The 16,260-nt window shown below is 39.9% G+C and overlaps 1 protein-coding gene across 3 annotated transcripts in view; it reads right to left on the bottom strand.

Annotated features, from left to right (window-relative positions):
• Window positions 1-1,006: 1,006 nt before the first annotated feature.
• The window catches only part of slc12a5a (solute carrier family 12 member 5a), a 149,846-nt gene continuing 134,592 nt past the window's right edge, over window positions 1,007-16,260 (bottom strand). For 2 of the 3 annotated variants that reach the window (XM_019258175.2, XM_019258177.2), the window contains exons 11-26: window positions 15,816-15,873; window positions 15,524-15,698; window positions 15,266-15,384; window positions 14,945-15,043; window positions 14,681-14,800; window positions 13,391-13,495; window positions 12,897-13,065; window positions 12,270-12,465; window positions 11,941-12,110; window positions 11,604-11,735; window positions 10,663-10,770; window positions 9,993-10,118; window positions 8,780-8,970; window positions 8,567-8,581; window positions 8,218-8,351; window positions 1,007-6,244 (exon numbers count right to left, since the gene is read on the bottom strand). In XM_019258175.2, coding sequence (XP_019113720.2) covers window positions 6,153-6,244; window positions 8,218-8,351; window positions 8,567-8,581; window positions 8,780-8,970; window positions 9,993-10,118; window positions 10,663-10,770; window positions 11,604-11,735; window positions 11,941-12,110; window positions 12,270-12,465; window positions 12,897-13,065; window positions 13,391-13,495; window positions 14,681-14,800; window positions 14,945-15,043; window positions 15,266-15,384; window positions 15,524-15,698; window positions 15,816-15,873 — 2,009 coding nt within the window. In that variant the 3' untranslated portion in view covers window positions 1,007-6,152. The remainder of the gene's footprint in view (window positions 6,245-8,217; window positions 8,352-8,566; window positions 8,582-8,779; window positions 8,971-9,992; window positions 10,119-10,662; window positions 10,771-11,603; window positions 11,736-11,940; window positions 12,111-12,269; window positions 12,466-12,896; window positions 13,066-13,390; window positions 13,496-14,680; window positions 14,801-14,944; window positions 15,044-15,265; window positions 15,385-15,523; window positions 15,699-15,815; window positions 15,874-16,260) is intronic. The other variant, XM_027279551.1, reaches the window with a different exon arrangement.

Consider the following 16,260-nt stretch of genomic DNA (forward strand, 5'->3'; position numbering starts at 1 on the left):
ACTTTTTTCCTCTTTTTAATGTACCATGAAACACAATAGAGAATAATACATGTTTTTTTTATTTTAGAATATTTAACTTACACTGACACAAAAAAAACAACTCCACACTAACTGTATTTGATTTATTTACATGTAGCCCCCTCCCACCCCTGCCCCCAGCGGTTACAAGTGCACATGTACGCACATACACACTCCCACAGAACTGAAAGGAACACACTACGACTTTACCATAAGACTAGGTACAGTATCAAGGAAGAGGAATGAACTGTTTTGAATAGGGGTGGGGAAAGAAAAATCATATTACCTAAATTTGATACAGGTGTGTCTTTGTGTATATGCTGTATATATCATCTATATCTACATCCATTACAGTTTTCAAGCATCCATACAAAATGTTTCCCACAACTCCAGTGAATTAAAAACAAACCTTGATATAGTGACGATATAATAGATCCCTCCAGAGGGAGGAACTGCTTGTTAAAATAAATACTGCATTTTTTAAAGGCCATGAAGTGTTTAAGGAAAAGACATTAAGGGAAATGTGCTCGTCCTCAAGCGTTGCACTGGTGTCAGTGATACGTGAAACTACCTCCTGCAGCCGGCTAACTTCGCTTAGCACAAAGACAGGAAATGGGAAAACGGAGCAAAATCTGCTACAGATAATCGAGTCACACAAAAACCAAAGTGTAAGAATGATAAATCGCTTCTTGAGGTGTTATGTATCAGATTATTTCTTAGTCAGGACTAGTAAATTCCTGGAGACTCAGCTAGTTACCTAACAACAGAAATAAACCAAGATATAATCAGTCTTTTGTCATTTCCACACTTGTTTTTTTGCACAGACTAAACAAACCAAATATGGTATATATCAATCAAAAAATATATATTTTCCTCAAAAGTCTGTCCGTATGCCAACATTAAAACCAGCTCAGGTGATTGATTCTCAGTAAATTAAGTATAAATATTATCAATAATTGACTGAGAAGTGGGTAAATCTACTTATAGATCTCCTAATACTTTGGCACTTCCAATTTTCTTAGTTTTAACTTATTGAAAGAATAGTTTTATCTGTTAACTAATAATTGCTACAGTAAAACATATTTTCTTGTCCGCTGTGTCTAATTCACTGGAGCACACATTTGCACACTATCATTTATGTAGTTGAACTGAAATATACTTTGGTAATCAGTTTATCTGCAGATAATATTTGACACAATGAAAGGACGTTGTCAACAAATCCACCATAAAAAATAGAATCTTGTACTATAATAATACTCATCTTGAATACAATGATTGGCCAAGTCCTAAGGAAAGAGAAAACAAATCATACTACTTGAAAGTTTCTAACTGATATAAACAAAATACTTTTATACCACAAACACCCAATATATTTTCAATACACCTTGTTTAGGGTAATTGCATGCATGCACTGAGTTACACAACATAACTGGAACGGGGCTCTGCTTGCACTACATTTATAGCCACTTGAGTTATTCTCATCTGACTCCCAGAGATCGACTGTAAAATGTAAGTGCAACTTTTTTTTTTCTTCCTTTTTTTTACCTCCAACATCAGGCACATCTGTGTGATGATTCTGTGAAAATATACTGAAAGGTACAAACGTATCGCAGCTACAGACTGTGTGCCCTCTCTGCCATCATCTGGGATTTGTTTTGTATTTTCTCTGTTGGTGTCTTAACAGGACAGCCTCCTCAACCCGGTAACAGATGTGTTTCAGAGCCCTTAATATCCATTTAAGGATGGAGACTGGGTAATGATCACCGGCAAGTTTGTCTCATGCTACAGTTGTGCAGGCGAAGGATCTGATCTAAGTCATAGATCAGTTTGGGGGGAGAGGGGACGTGCTGGTTTTCTAAGTCGACTATCTCGTGTTGTCCAAGCAGAGCCAGTGCCAGAATTGGAAGCGCGAGTTTTATATTCTTTGATCATTTTTCAGAATTATACTGCAATCACATTTAAAATACAGAGCTGGGGTGGATTTAGTGGCTGGGATGGGGGAGGCCAGGGGATCTGGGGAAGATGGGATGAAGGGGTGAGGGTTGGAGGAGGGATTCTGGGAAGGCTCACCTCACAGATTGAGTGACAAGCACTATAAATTTAACAGTTACTAATTATTCTTTTTAAGAAGTTTGGCAAGAGAAAGGAAAGAATGTGATGCATGCTAAAACGCCCAAGAAAATGCTCACATGATTAGATGTAAACAAAAGTCAGACAGGTCTCTGAAATACTGCAGTTCAAAACTGCTGCAAGCTGATGGGAGTTAATCCGATTTTATAGTCTGAACTATCAGACCTTCGAAGCTGGCTGTAATACACTTAAGAGCCACCAGAGATCGCTGTGGGATAGAGTCTGTACAGAGCAGGCTGGCTCTTGTTGGACCACCCCCCCTCACCCGCAGTCCTGCAGACTGATCCTGTCACAGAGTTACAGTGCTTTGCTGTCTCAGCCACATTTGGGATAAACACTGTAAATCTTTATTGTCCAAAAGACCTGGTGACAAACATGCTGATGAAATATAAGTGACTGCTGACACCTCCGGTTGTTTATAGAAAAAGAAATAACACAACTGTGACAAAATGAGAGATGACCAATGTGAGAACAATATTGCACATAATCTTACAAAACTCTAAGACTTTGTCCACAGTGATAGAACAGTGTACAACAAAAGACAACACTAGTAGGTTACAGTGTCTCTGACTTAAGTGATATATATTTACACAGGTGAAATGACCATTTCCAAGGCCCATTCATTCGCAAACTCAAAATTTCCTATTACGTTACATAAGACTACTTGAGCAAGATTGAAATATAACAAGTAACAATATAGTGAACTCATACTTTTTCTTATTTTTTGCAAAAGACTCGTTTTCAAGGTCTAGCCACGTCTCCGACTCAGCAGTAAACACTTCCGAGTTCTCAAAATCGGTAACTAAGTGAGAACGTTTGACAACCTTTTACCCCGCTCTGCACCTTGAACATGTAAGTCATCACTATAGAAACCACTAAAACAAATATTGCCACATAGTACCATGCAAACAGCAATTATAAAACATTTATAATTCAATAAATAAATTCATTTCCAATAAACTTCTCCAATAAACATCAGATATCTTCTCTTTTGAATACATTTTTTGAAAGGCTCAGTTGATGCAGGCAATGTTGTGGACACAATCCCAAAATAGCCATGTTCTTCAAAAACTGATGTGAGCGTTAAACAACCCCTTCGTCAGCGTTAAGCGTGATAAGAATATTAAAGGAAATCTTCATCACTTGGCACCCTAAAATCTTTGAAAACTAGGAGTGGCTGCCTCTTAAGTATCACAGGTGTCAAAGGTAGGTGTGTTAAAAATTTGCAAACGGCAAACGTTTAGCAGAAGTATTCATATCTAAACATATTTTGGCATTTCTGTTAAGTTTCTTTAAGTAAACTACGTAAATTAATAATCTGTTATCTTAAAATTGGTTCACTTTACTCATGGGATTAAAGATGGTAATAATCAAGAGAGCATTTCTTTTTAAAAAAGAGAATAAAAGGGAGGCGGACTTGCCCTTAGTTGTAATATTGCATCAAGATATTCAGTATAGATTTATAATAAAACAGAAAGCTAACCCTGTCCAAATGTTTACAGGTACAGCCTTGTCTTGTTTGACAGCCACCACCACTGATATGTATGTCTATACCCTTTTCCACTTGATCTTTAATGTTGCTTTAGTCATCCCTATTTACAGTACAAATAAATCTATTGATACTAGCAGCATTCACAACATATGGTCAGACATTCAAGCAACACTAAAAACATTTAATACTTTTTAAATAGTTCTAGAAACTAGTTTTGCTTCCCTATATTTGTATATACTGTATATATATACGTATTTATTTATATTCATATTTCTACTACAAGTGCAAATGACCAAAAACAGTTTCTTCAAGAAAAGAAACCAAATCAAAATAAAGTGACAGCTGTCCTTGGTCAAAGTGAGATGATTCTGGATTTTTTTTTTTAAAGACTTACGAAATCTACATATACAAAATATATGTGTAAAAAAATAAATAACATGATCACATGAGTCCGGATTTCAACTATTGCACATTCCTTCCAAGATGCACTTCTTTTTTTTTTTTTTTTAAACCTAAACATGATTTGCTCACAAGTCATTCAGTCAGGGACATGTGTGGCTCAAATCTTAACCAATCTAGAGGATATAAAATCGCACTGGAGAGTCTACTGCATAGAGTTCAGTCTTACGGACAAAGTGAGTTTCCTAGCTACAGAAGCCATTGTCCTCTCTATTTTAGACTAGACCCTACAAACAATAAACCAACAGATGTTCAAAAGCTACCTCAGTAAGAGCTGATATGCTTACTTTACGTGAGTCGGTAGTTAGCTTCGCGGAGGTCTGAACATCTTTTGTTTTTATCATCTATAGGGTGACTTTCCGACTACAGTTTCTTTCTTTTTGTTGTTAGCACACTTTGTTCTTTCCGATTTAAGCAATACAATTTTTGTTCACTATTTCTCTTTGAAAAATATTTTCATATGGCACATTTAATGTATCTAAATTAGGCAAAATGACAATATATCTTTGAGTGACAATCAAAATGACGTACAACTATTTCATCAATATGTGTAACTTCTGTCTATAAACATAAATACATATTTGTTCTCTAGATGAAAAAATAACATTTAGTATTTTTTTTTTGTTGTTGTTGTATTTAATGAACTTGATGAATTCATCAAAATTTCACTTGTTGCACAGTGGCGGACAGTGCAGGTGCAGTGCTTGTCGAGGTTACAATGACAGTTACCATAGTGACAGGAGCCTATGCCATCCAATAAATAAATAAATAAATAAATAAATCAAATTTAAAAACAGCGTTTTTGAGCTGTCCCTCGGAGCGAAGGAACGTTTTCTCTTCACTAGAAGCTTTTTAGTATGTCACAAAAATACTACACTCATACTGAACAACGCGTCAGAGCTTGTACATTATTTACAGTGATCCACACGAGGGTCGAGGGGTGCTGGCAATGATAATCTCCTCAGCGGGGGGTTTGTACTGTCTCCCCTATCTGCTGTCACATCAGCCTTCTGCTAGGAAACGCACTATTCACAGTTTAATTACGTGTCAATCTCTACAGACTAAGCTAGCCTTGTTGTATTTTTTATTTATTTTTTGGCACTAACAGTGGCCATGGGGATAAACAGCCACTAGGAAATGAGTTGAAAGGAGGAATGGGAAATATAAAGACTGTGATGGCAGTAACAGAACAACACACAGTTATAAGGATGTCATGCTAAAGAGTGATCAGGTTAAAGATAATACTGCAGGTCTGATCCACGCGCCTTTTTAGTGTGTGAATTTCACAGTTTGTACTCAACGACTTTATTCTTCTCTTTCCAGCTGGTGGTCCTGACCGTGGGTAGCAGTGTCTTTTGCCTTGAAAGATAAATCACATCAAAGACAAGTAGGCTGGAACGCTGTGGGAGGTGTCCGATCACAACGAGGCGACTAAACAGACAATCCTACACTGAGCTCATTTCAGCTGGCTCTCGTTCTTTCCGAGCAGAAGCCGCTGCTATGCCACATTTGTATTTGAAATAAAACCCCAAAACAAAACAAGAAACAGAGATCTGCAGAGATTTAAACAAAGACAGACACACACATGCATGTGTGCTCACACCTCAACTAACAACCCACACCCACAACCACCACCTTCCTCCTTCCTCCTTACTGAGTGACTCAATGCGAGTTACTACAGTAGTTCACAGACTGGCAACGGGGGAAAAAAAGTCTCTTCAAGAATAAATTTAGAAAGCATCTAACTAAATTAGTGTAGAGCCTACAATAGTTATAGTTTAGTTAGCGTAGTACACTAAGAATGAAGGGTTTGAAGCTGAGCATGTGATCCTGCTCATTGTTCTGCTGGGGGATGGAGCAGAGGGAGTGGTGCTGAAGCTGAAGTTGGGCTATTGGTTGGGTGTGAGAGGACTACCTTACAGAAATAAACGCAAGCGTGACGTGATGATGATGATGATGAAGCAGCGTTGATGAGAGGGTGGGAGTACAGGTGACACAGGAACAGGGCTGAGGGTGGGGTGAGGGGGTGTCGTTTGGGGAAGGGACTGCTCTTTCAGGAGTAGATAGTGATAACCTCTCGGCCGCCTCCGCGGACCAAGAGGACCCGGTTGAGACCCTCAGTGAGGACCTCGAGGAACTCCATGTCTGGGAGAGAAAAGTTAAAGAAACTACAGGGAGAAAATCAAATCCATATATACATACAAAACAAACTAAATAATAACTTAAGTCAACACTCGCTTTTTGCTGCGTTAGATGATCACACACGTGTGTAGTTAATATGAGGATAGAACAGGCGGCTGCTAGCTTAGCTTAGCAACAGCAAGACCGGATCTGCCCAAAAGTAATAAAATCCTCCCACCAGCACTTCGTAAGCTTGCTTTTATAATATATATAATATAACGTTTTATAATATATAATATTAATTCACGTTATATCTTGTTTGTTTAATCTGTACAAGAACTTGAGTGTAAAAATACAAATAAATTGTGGTTTTACTGGAGGTTATTTCTTAGTCATGTCATACCCAGATTACTGAGAGATGCTAAGAAACTGATTTTGTTATCTTTGGACAGAACCTCATAGATGTTTCCAGTCTTTGTGCTAAGCTAAGCTAACCAGCTGCTAGCTGTATCTTAATATTGAATGGACAGATATGAGTTGTTTCGATCTTCTCATCTGTCGTTAAGAAAACAAAGAATCGTATGTCCCTAAACGCCAAATTATTGCTTTAAGACACTCTTTTTGTGTTTACCAAAAAATGTATTAAGTTTACTATTAAGTTAGTTGTATAACAACGGTAAAAAAAAGTCCAGTAGTAGTTGTTTTTCTGATATTATTACTAAACGGCAATGATTCAAAGTCCAATATTTACGCTCTGTTTTGGTTTCCACTAACTCCTCAGGGAAACAGTCAGTGTTTCCTTTCTGTCGTGCTGAACAGGTAGTGTACCATCAGCTGAAAACAGCTGACTGCTGCCATTGAGAGCAGTGACGGTGAACCAAAACAGTAAATTCGCAGGCCTAAAAACTAAAACAAACAAAAAAAAAGGCTAAAAGACACCAAAACAGTCACTAAAAACATAGCACTGCTCTGTCTTGTGATAATTCTCTGTGTGTTTAACACTAAAAGTGACACCTTTGACATTACACATACTCTCATCATACACTGTTTATATAAAATAATTGATTGGTGCAGTTTTAAATAGCTATCAATACCAAATCGACGCGTATATTATCTCCCACTTGCAGCTCGATGATGTAAACCATCAAACACGGAGCCTCAGAAACATGGTTTATAATAAGGCTTAATGTAACTGACAAAAAACGTTTCCATTGAAAATACAAGAGTAATTTAAAATAGTAAAACAAAACATTACCTGTTATTTCAAAGGTCTGTCTTCAGCCTGTCTGTACTTACAAATCCTCATTAGTTCTTTATCTCTGTTGCCATCTTGCTCATATTTTCTGATAACAAATCATGATGCTATTTTTATTTCTGAAACCAAGTCCATTAACTTACCATTTATTGCTCTAAACAGAAAAATCCAGGTTTATTCCCGGAGTAAGAAAGGGCCTAGAGGCTTAAACTGAATTCGATTGTATCTTTAGCGCGCCACTAAAAGTCGCACTGTTTTTCACACCGCCTGAATGTCAATTTACGTTTATTATATTTATACTCCACGTGGGTCAATAAATCAATGGCACAGGATTCACAGGGCTGGGTAATAATACAAAAATTGACATGCTGTAGGTGTAAAACTGTGACAAACACAGATGATCTAATAGTCTTAAATATGAATCCTACTTATAAGTGACAGTAGCCAATGTGCTTGAGCTAATTTCTTAAAGTCCTGAGGATAGTTTTCAGGTAACGCATACAGATCCTCCAAGAACCTCTGGCCTTGTGAAAATTAGTCTGTGCCCCCAAAATATGAGGCATCTAGAACTACCTGTGTGGTATTGTGATAGTATATAGTATCAGCGTTCTGAGTGTGTTTGACTCAACAGTGTCAAAGCTTACTACTTACATATTACTTGCAGCACCACCTCTAACATCTTAGAAACCCCTGTCTGTAAACTTACAGAAGTAAGTAAGTAAGTCCTCTGGATGAAGGATACAGTTTTCGTCACCTGTCCGGTTCCTGGGTGGCCCGGGCATGTTGAGGAGGACTAGCTTGGCCTCTGAGGACTTTTTAATGATGACTTCATTCAGCCGGAGGGCTGTGTGCATACGTCGCACGTTGGATTGGTTCCTGAGTGAAGACAAAGCAGCAGAGAATGATGTCACACCGTTTCACACAGATCAAGGCGCAGATATTTTTTAAAACATTTCGTGATGATAAGCTGGTCGAGGTAACGGATGCGCATTCACACACAAGTATTCCATCTTCATCTGCTCATGTGGCCAACTCGGTCAGTATGAGATGTGAATGGACTGAATGGGGTTTATAGGGACTTCAATACTTACAGGTTCTCCCACTCACTGCAGCATGGCAAGAAGAGAAACACATGATCAGTACTAAACTATGATTTTTTTTAAGTTAAAAAACCTTATAGCTTATTTAACAGCAGGCCTCTTTTGGTCCTGTATTGTACAGAAAAATAAGACTCAAGTCTCTTTTTGTCTGGAACAAAAAGGTAATTCACCGTTCTAACAGGTTCAATGAGCATTTCAACTCACGGTTTCATGTTGAAGATGTCTTTGATGCCCTCTGGTGTGGCTGCGCCAGGCGGCTTGGCTGGCTCGCCGTCACACTTCTCAGTCCAGGTCATCTGGACCTGCTCTCCGGGGCTCTGAGCCCCTTCTGGGGACAACGGGGTGGCTGGGGTTGCAGGGCTGGCTGGGGTGGTGTTGTCGTGGATTAGCTGGACCTGGTCAGGGGGGGAGACAGGGGAAGAGGCCGACTTTGACTATGAGACAAGAGGAAAAGAGGACGGATGTGGATTTACATGTACATTACATGGAGGGTTGAAAGAGTCACAGTTGAGGTGGAAATGTAAGAACGCAGGTAAAGTCACAGACACAGTGTTTGACAGAGGGGGAGGACAGACTGGTTAAGCAGCCTTACGTTGTTTTTTCTGCATATTGTTTGTTTCTTTTGTGGTAACATGGGCAAAAAACCCAAACATCTGCATTACATTACCTTAAAATTTACCTGCAGAGCACAAGACGTGATCAGTTCAACACAAAAACTAAAACTGTGAGACTTTTTCTCCTCAACTAAACTGGAATTACATTATTCTAGCTGAACATTTGTATGTTAAAGGAATAGTTAAAGGAAAATCAAGTGTAAAGCATAGCCTGCAGCAAAGCAAAACAAGCTAAAAGACACTAAAACAGTTTATACAGCTGAGGGAACGCAGTGTGTTGGGATGATTATATATGCGTTTGTCACTACACCTTTGACATTATATCTTATTATACATTGTTTATATAAAATAGATGATCTGTTTTTGAACAATTAAACAAAAAGATATAACATGGTAATTAGTGAGATTTAGAGGTGCTAGTTGGTAAATTGTATATTATTTAGACAGAGCTAGGCGTCCAGTCTTTATGCTAAGGTTACCTAGCTGACTAACCTCTGTTTATGACATGCAAAACGTATTGACCTTCTCATTTTATTTTCAGAAAGAAAGTGGATACATTTATTTCTCAGAATGTCAAACTATTCCTTTAAACTATAGAGTTGTAGTTCTGTTACATCATAATACTATCGTTGTCCTTTTCTTTGTGTTGTGTTCCACTATGTTATAGAGTTTTTTGCATCATGTAAGTGAAGTTTAACAAAACTTTAAAAAAAACAAACCACAATCTAGCACCTTTTTTCTACTCTATAAACTTACACATGAGCATACAAATACACTTCAAACTGAGGTCAGCTGTGCTCTACCTCTTCCTCAGGCTTCTCCTCCTTGCTGGCTGCTGGCGGGTCTTCGGTCACACTCAGCTGGGTGGTCACAGCGGCCGGGTTCTTGCGGCGGATAGATCCGCGGGACGAATCGGTGATACTCTGGATCTATAAAAAGATACAAGCAAGGAAGAAGTGATATAAAAGGAGATACCTTTGCCCAATGTTTATAAGAAACAAGGCAGATCAGGAATGTGTTTTTACAAGCCACTTATTTACTGTATATCGCCACAATCACTCACAAAAAAAAGTGAAGTAAAATAGAGGATAATTCCATTGCGCTTATTAAATTTATTGACCCGGAGAAGCAGGCAATCTTAAAGTTCAACAAAGAATGTGGAGGTGGTAATAACAGTATCACGCTGAGATCAATAACTTTTATTTTCCACATCTGTCAAAACACCATCATGCTGTCATGCACAAAAGCAGCTGTACTCAACGCTCACAGAAAGGGGAAATATGCTGTTCCACTGCTCCGATTTAACCGTAGATATGCTTTTGTCCAGAGGGGCTTATGTGTCATGTTAAGTCAAGTCAAATCATGCCATGCCATGCCATGCCAAGTCGGCCCTTCAAGTCATATCAAGTGTATGTGTGCACCTTTGAGTGCATTTAAAAACAACAAAACTTTGCCATCAACAAACTTTCTTACCTCTCTCTCACGCTCATTCTTGGACAGGTTGATCTGTTTGAGCATCTGCGACCGTTGTTCCATCACCAGGGTCTTCTCGTAAGTGTAGGCTGAGATGTCGCTGTCATGCTGAGATGAAAGAAATGGACGGTTCATTTTTCTTTTGTGCTTTTCACATTTATTTACCAGTATATTCATTGGCAAACCCCTCATGACTATTCTGTTTCTGTCCCTCCTTGCTCCTCTGATATAACAGAGTGGACAAAACGGGACTGAGACTAAGACTGTTGTTCCTACACCTGACAGGGACCTGGCTCCATCACAGTATCCTGAATCAAGCTATTACACTCGACAGGAGCACCATGTTCCACACCGACAGAATGCTTGTGGCTCAAATGTAATCGAAGTTAAAGGAGAATGTTTTCCAGATGTTGAGTTTTTAATGTTAAGATGCCGACCATTATATTCCCTCAGATGTAAATTAAATATATTATGTGAATAGTATGAGTTATGCTCGAAACATGAGCACAAACAAGTTCAAATGATGTGGAAAATCATGCAAATGAGGACAAAGGCGCACTTTCGTATAAGCTTTTCTCGAAGGCGTTCATGATGACTTGAAAAGTGACAGAAGTAATCATATGAAGGATGAAATGAAAGAGCTTGAGAGATAAAAAATTAATTCCTCCATACTTTCCCACCTCTGCATACCTATCCTATCATTTTGCGACGTAGGTGTTTTGGAAAGTTACAAAACTTTTGCATCACCTAAATTTTTTAAGTCAGTAATGTGACGGGGTAGGAGGATTTTCAGACTCTCCTTTAATGCTGTCCCTCCCACCAATCAGTGGGTTTAAATATCGCAGAGGCCAGTACTAAGTGTGTTCACGGTGTGTCAGATCGATGTACTTGTATATAGATGTTTTCTAATATAAGTAGTATTTAAAAGGTAAACAACTCACCATTTCAACAACTTCCACCATGGCGTCAATACGGAGGTGATAGAGGAATGTCGTCAGGTCCTTTTTCATCTGGATGCTGTTGTCGTCCATCTGGGCCACAGTGAAGATGCGCATCTTGCACTTCCTCCAAACCTGTGCAGCACAGACAAACGCTGCTGACACATCCTGTTCTGTAACTACTTAATGAAGGCTTTTATCACGGGTGAATCTTGTTTTGTATCATGTGATTTGCATCGGTAAACCTAATTATGTACCCGTTTGGAAGATCAGTTCTACCAAACTTGTATTGTCTGTATCTGTTTTGTCTTTTTCCGCAGCAATAACTTTCACACAGTACCTTGTGCTGTCGGAGGAGGAAGGGCAGCAGCATCAGCATGCCTCCATCATGGACGATCCACCACACATCAATGTGACCCTCAGTGAAGCGCTCTCCATTGGACGGGAAGGCTGCGATGTTCTTCGGGACAAGCAGAGCCAGGTGAGCAGCGGTGGTTTCTCTGACCAACTCTGTAGAACAGACACAAACAGGGAGAGAGGCCAAAGTGTTAGCTGACCTATTTTTAAGGTGTTTTGGAGATTGTTATGTATGATGTAGCTAACTGGATGGATTAAGGTCATTGACCTCAATGGGAATCTTTATGTTTATGTGTTTATGCAGTGACCCACCAACAAAATTCCTCCAGGTCTGGTGCTCGTCTCCCTGCCTCCAGTTGCGTGGCCAGGATACCAGCACAGCGTTATGTTTCAGGCCTCCCAGCCCACTGGCCTGGAGGAGGTGGGAGGTGGCATCGCGCAAGTTCGAAGATACGGTAACTTGACAGAAGCCCTTCACCTTCTCGGTCTCCATCATTTTATGCAACGCCTAGAAAGAAGAGACAGAGAATAACTAAGGTGCAGCAAACAAATGAAAGTATCAAACCATAATAAATGTTGCATTCTAGGGCCAAGGCCCTTTGCACTTTTCACTTTGATTTCAATATGAAAGACCACATTTACAGAGGTATTTTGGGTTTTACTGCATTTACACTCCAATGAGTCAAATCTGACACCATGCCTAAAGCCATATGGTGCATGTGTGTGGCATATATTTAGAGAAACCTGTGAATAAATGCTTGTATGACATGAGTGCAGATAGATTTTCATTTGGTGGGTTGCAGAGGAAATTTTAAGTTCACATTTGTTGACTTCAGGCATTGAAAAATAGAGTTTAAGAAGTACTAGCTAAGCATAATGTCTGTGATCCAATTTGAGAAAATGCTTTTGAACGTTTTTCTTTTCTTTGAGGCTCCCTACCTGCTCTGCACGCTGGGTCTGTTCATAGTTCTCCAGGTAGGTGCCCTCTAGAGCTGTTCCAACAATGGTCAGACCTTTGCCTGCCTTTAGCTGGTTGGTCAGAGAGAGAAGACGAGGCTGCTCCACGTTTTGTTCTGCATCTGTACTGACCAGCACCAGTAACTGGGGCCTAGAGAGAGGGGAGAGCAGAGGGAAGAGAAAGTGAAAACAGAGTAGAAAAAAGTAGAGGGAAACAAATGCAGGGCGGAAAGAGAGCGATGAATAAAGTTGTGAGGAAAGAAATGTTAGAGCGGGCAAAGTAAAAGTCCTAGTTGGGAAAGAGAGACAACAGTGTGTATGTTAATATGAATTCAACACTTGTTTGACAGCTGTGATGAGGAGAATCACATTAACGTAGAGAAAGGATAAGCATGTACAGACGTGTTGTTAATTTCTATGTTAATTAGAAGCAGGTAAAACAACAGAGTGTGTGACTTTGTGTTTGTGTGTCATACCTCCAGTTCTTGGTGTGCGGGGGACCTTCCTCCAATCGCATGAGAGCGTAACGCGCGGCACTCAGAGACAGACCTCGTATTCCGTCACCCCACTCTTTTTCCGCACTGTGACACAGACAAGAGCCAGTCAATATTCGTATGTCCAAACATGAACAATAGTTTTGCAGCTTCATTCTAAATTTAAAAGTGACAGTGATACCGTCAGCACGCTGAAACAAATCCACTTTTAGACGATAGCATGACATAAAGCAACGTGATTAAGGATTAGGCATCGCTGGTAAATGTCAAGTTAACATGATGTCACTCACCACAGGGAATCATAGCACTTTAATACTCATGCATGGCTCTGTGCCACTCTATTAGAAGCATGGATGGATTACCAAATGGACCCACTAGGCATGGGGGCCTAGGTGCTCCTGGACCAGAGCCTCTATTTGTGACTGATCATGTGATTTAATATTAAGAATCCCATTGAAATTTGTTTTAGTTTATTTTTCATGCTGCACAGCAACCTGAAAAAGTAACATTTCAATAAAAGCCACTACAATTAGTAACGCTATTTTAATTAGAACAACAAAAGCCACACTTGAAAAAAACAGAACTGTCATCTCAGGCTTAATTTGGCCGGCTTCCTATAATATTTGTATATTTTGCAGTATTTTATATTTTTTCGGTATGGCAAGAGGGTTCAGACAGGAATCGGACAGCCTCCCATTTCCAATGTGTACTAAATACTGTAAGTTTTTGAGCCAACAGCAGCTTTGCTTCACATGCAAAATGTCACTGAAACAGATGCAAAACAACTACAAAGAGACACAAAAGGACGATAAAGAGACGCAAAACATCTGAAAAGAGGCACAAAATGACACCGCTGCCAACAGCAGCACCTGCATAACATCCTTAAAAGAGACATAACGACTAAAAAGAGGGATAATGACCAAAAAGTGACACAAAATGACAATGCACCTGACAGCTCTGCGCTACAAAACATTATTCAAGGTGAAACAAAACGATGATTGAGTCGGGGTTTCGCTTCTACTGTAGGTAGGAGGGATGCGGAGTGTTGTGCCCATTGGCCATAATGTGATGTGTAACACATGGTGTCTGCATGTTTCCTACAGTTAGGAAATCAGCGTTCTTACATGACTGAAACCAAAAACACAGATTTCCCTTTTAAACCCTAGGAAGAAGAAAATTCTTAAAATACATTATAGACACACACACACACGCAAGCAAAAGCTAAATGCAGCGAGTGAATCCAGTCTCTCCTAAGGGTTGCGTTCCACTCACCCTGCGAACTCGATATACTTGTAGATAGAGCCGGCAATCACCATGGCAACGATGGCGTAGTACCAGGAGCAGAGGAACATGAGAGTGAGACACAAGCTCATCCCCAGGAAGGACAGAGTCCTGTAGAGATGGTTAAAGAGATAGACAGAGACAAAGAGAGACACAGACAGTAACACATAGACCCACAGATTAGTCTAAAGGCAGAACATCTATTTAAAATGCAGAAATTCAGCTACTTTTTCTCTCAGTAGCTGCCGAACTCACCAGTGGTAGAACTTGAAGCGGGGTCTCCAGTTTGGAGTCCTCAGCAGCGTCTGCAGAGCGCAGGCCAAGTTCACAAACATGTAGCACATCAGGAAAAACCTGCAAGACAAGGAGTGTGTTTGCTTAATATCTGTCACATCCATTGGTATTTATATGTGTTACCAAAGAGAGGCGGCCTGGCCTTTTGTGTGATGAGCTAACTCCTAAGCCCATAAAATTTGGCATTTGCATCGTTTAAGGAATAGCAGGGGACTGTCTGAAATCCCCCTCTGTTGATCCTTGAAAAAGGCAGTAAATTAGAGAGTTTGTTTCGGTTCTCACATGGAGAGGATGGGAGCCACTGCATCGAGAGAAGCAATGAGGATGCCACTCTCACAGATACAAGCTGTCAGCAGGAGCGACCATGTGGGTTCTCCGTTGGCCTTTCCATGGCCAAAGATCTGCGGGGACAACACAGAGACATATTAACACCACTGTTTTTTAAAGAGTATGCCTGCTTGGAATGCTTTTTGCACCCAGTATGTAAAATCATTAGAAAGATAGGGAACATTGTGAGCGTAAATAAGTAGACAGACTGACCCGAAGGGCGGGCACGATGCTGTCCTTGGCAATGGCCTGTAGGAGACGAGGAGCTCCTGTCAGACTCTGCAGACCCGCCCCACAGGTGGAGAAGAAGGAGCCAATCACGATCACCCATGGTGATGGCCAAGCCAACGTGCCGATCACCAAATTCCCATGGACTCCCTCTCCGAACCTTAAAGAGATGGGATAAGATTGCTTGTCATTCGAAAAACCTGGATTTTTATTGTGTTATTTATTGCTTATTATTATTATTTTCAGGGTTGTTTCGGCAAACTTATGATTGACTTACTTGTCCCTGAGGACCACACCCTCGATGCAGGCGCCAAACAGAACCACACTGGACATGTCTAAGCAGTTATGAATCAGGAAAGAAAATATATTTCATAGACAGGGAGTCATGTTTTTAAAATTGTGGATATTTGATATTTGTTTAGCTGCAATTGCCGGACTTGATTATGAAAATCATAAACCTCTCCATTTAAAGATGCACTTAATGATCTGATAAACTGATCAATAACGTTTGCTGAGAAGATACATCAATCGATTTTGTTCAGGAGATCAGTGACATTGTAACTAATATCGTTCTGCTTTATTAACTCGTGATTGCATAGGCAGGCCGATGATACGATTAGAAGTCCTAATCACATTTGTTTAGACCCCAAGCTGATTACACCAAGATATATGGAAGACATTCAAGATGGCTGCTTCAGACTCAGAGACCTGTAATGATGTGT

This window comes from Larimichthys crocea, chromosome VI (assembly GCF_000972845.2).
Source record: "Larimichthys crocea isolate SSNF chromosome VI, L_crocea_2.0, whole genome shotgun sequence".
Lineage (NCBI taxonomy): Eukaryota > Metazoa > Chordata > Actinopteri > Sciaenidae > Larimichthys > Larimichthys crocea.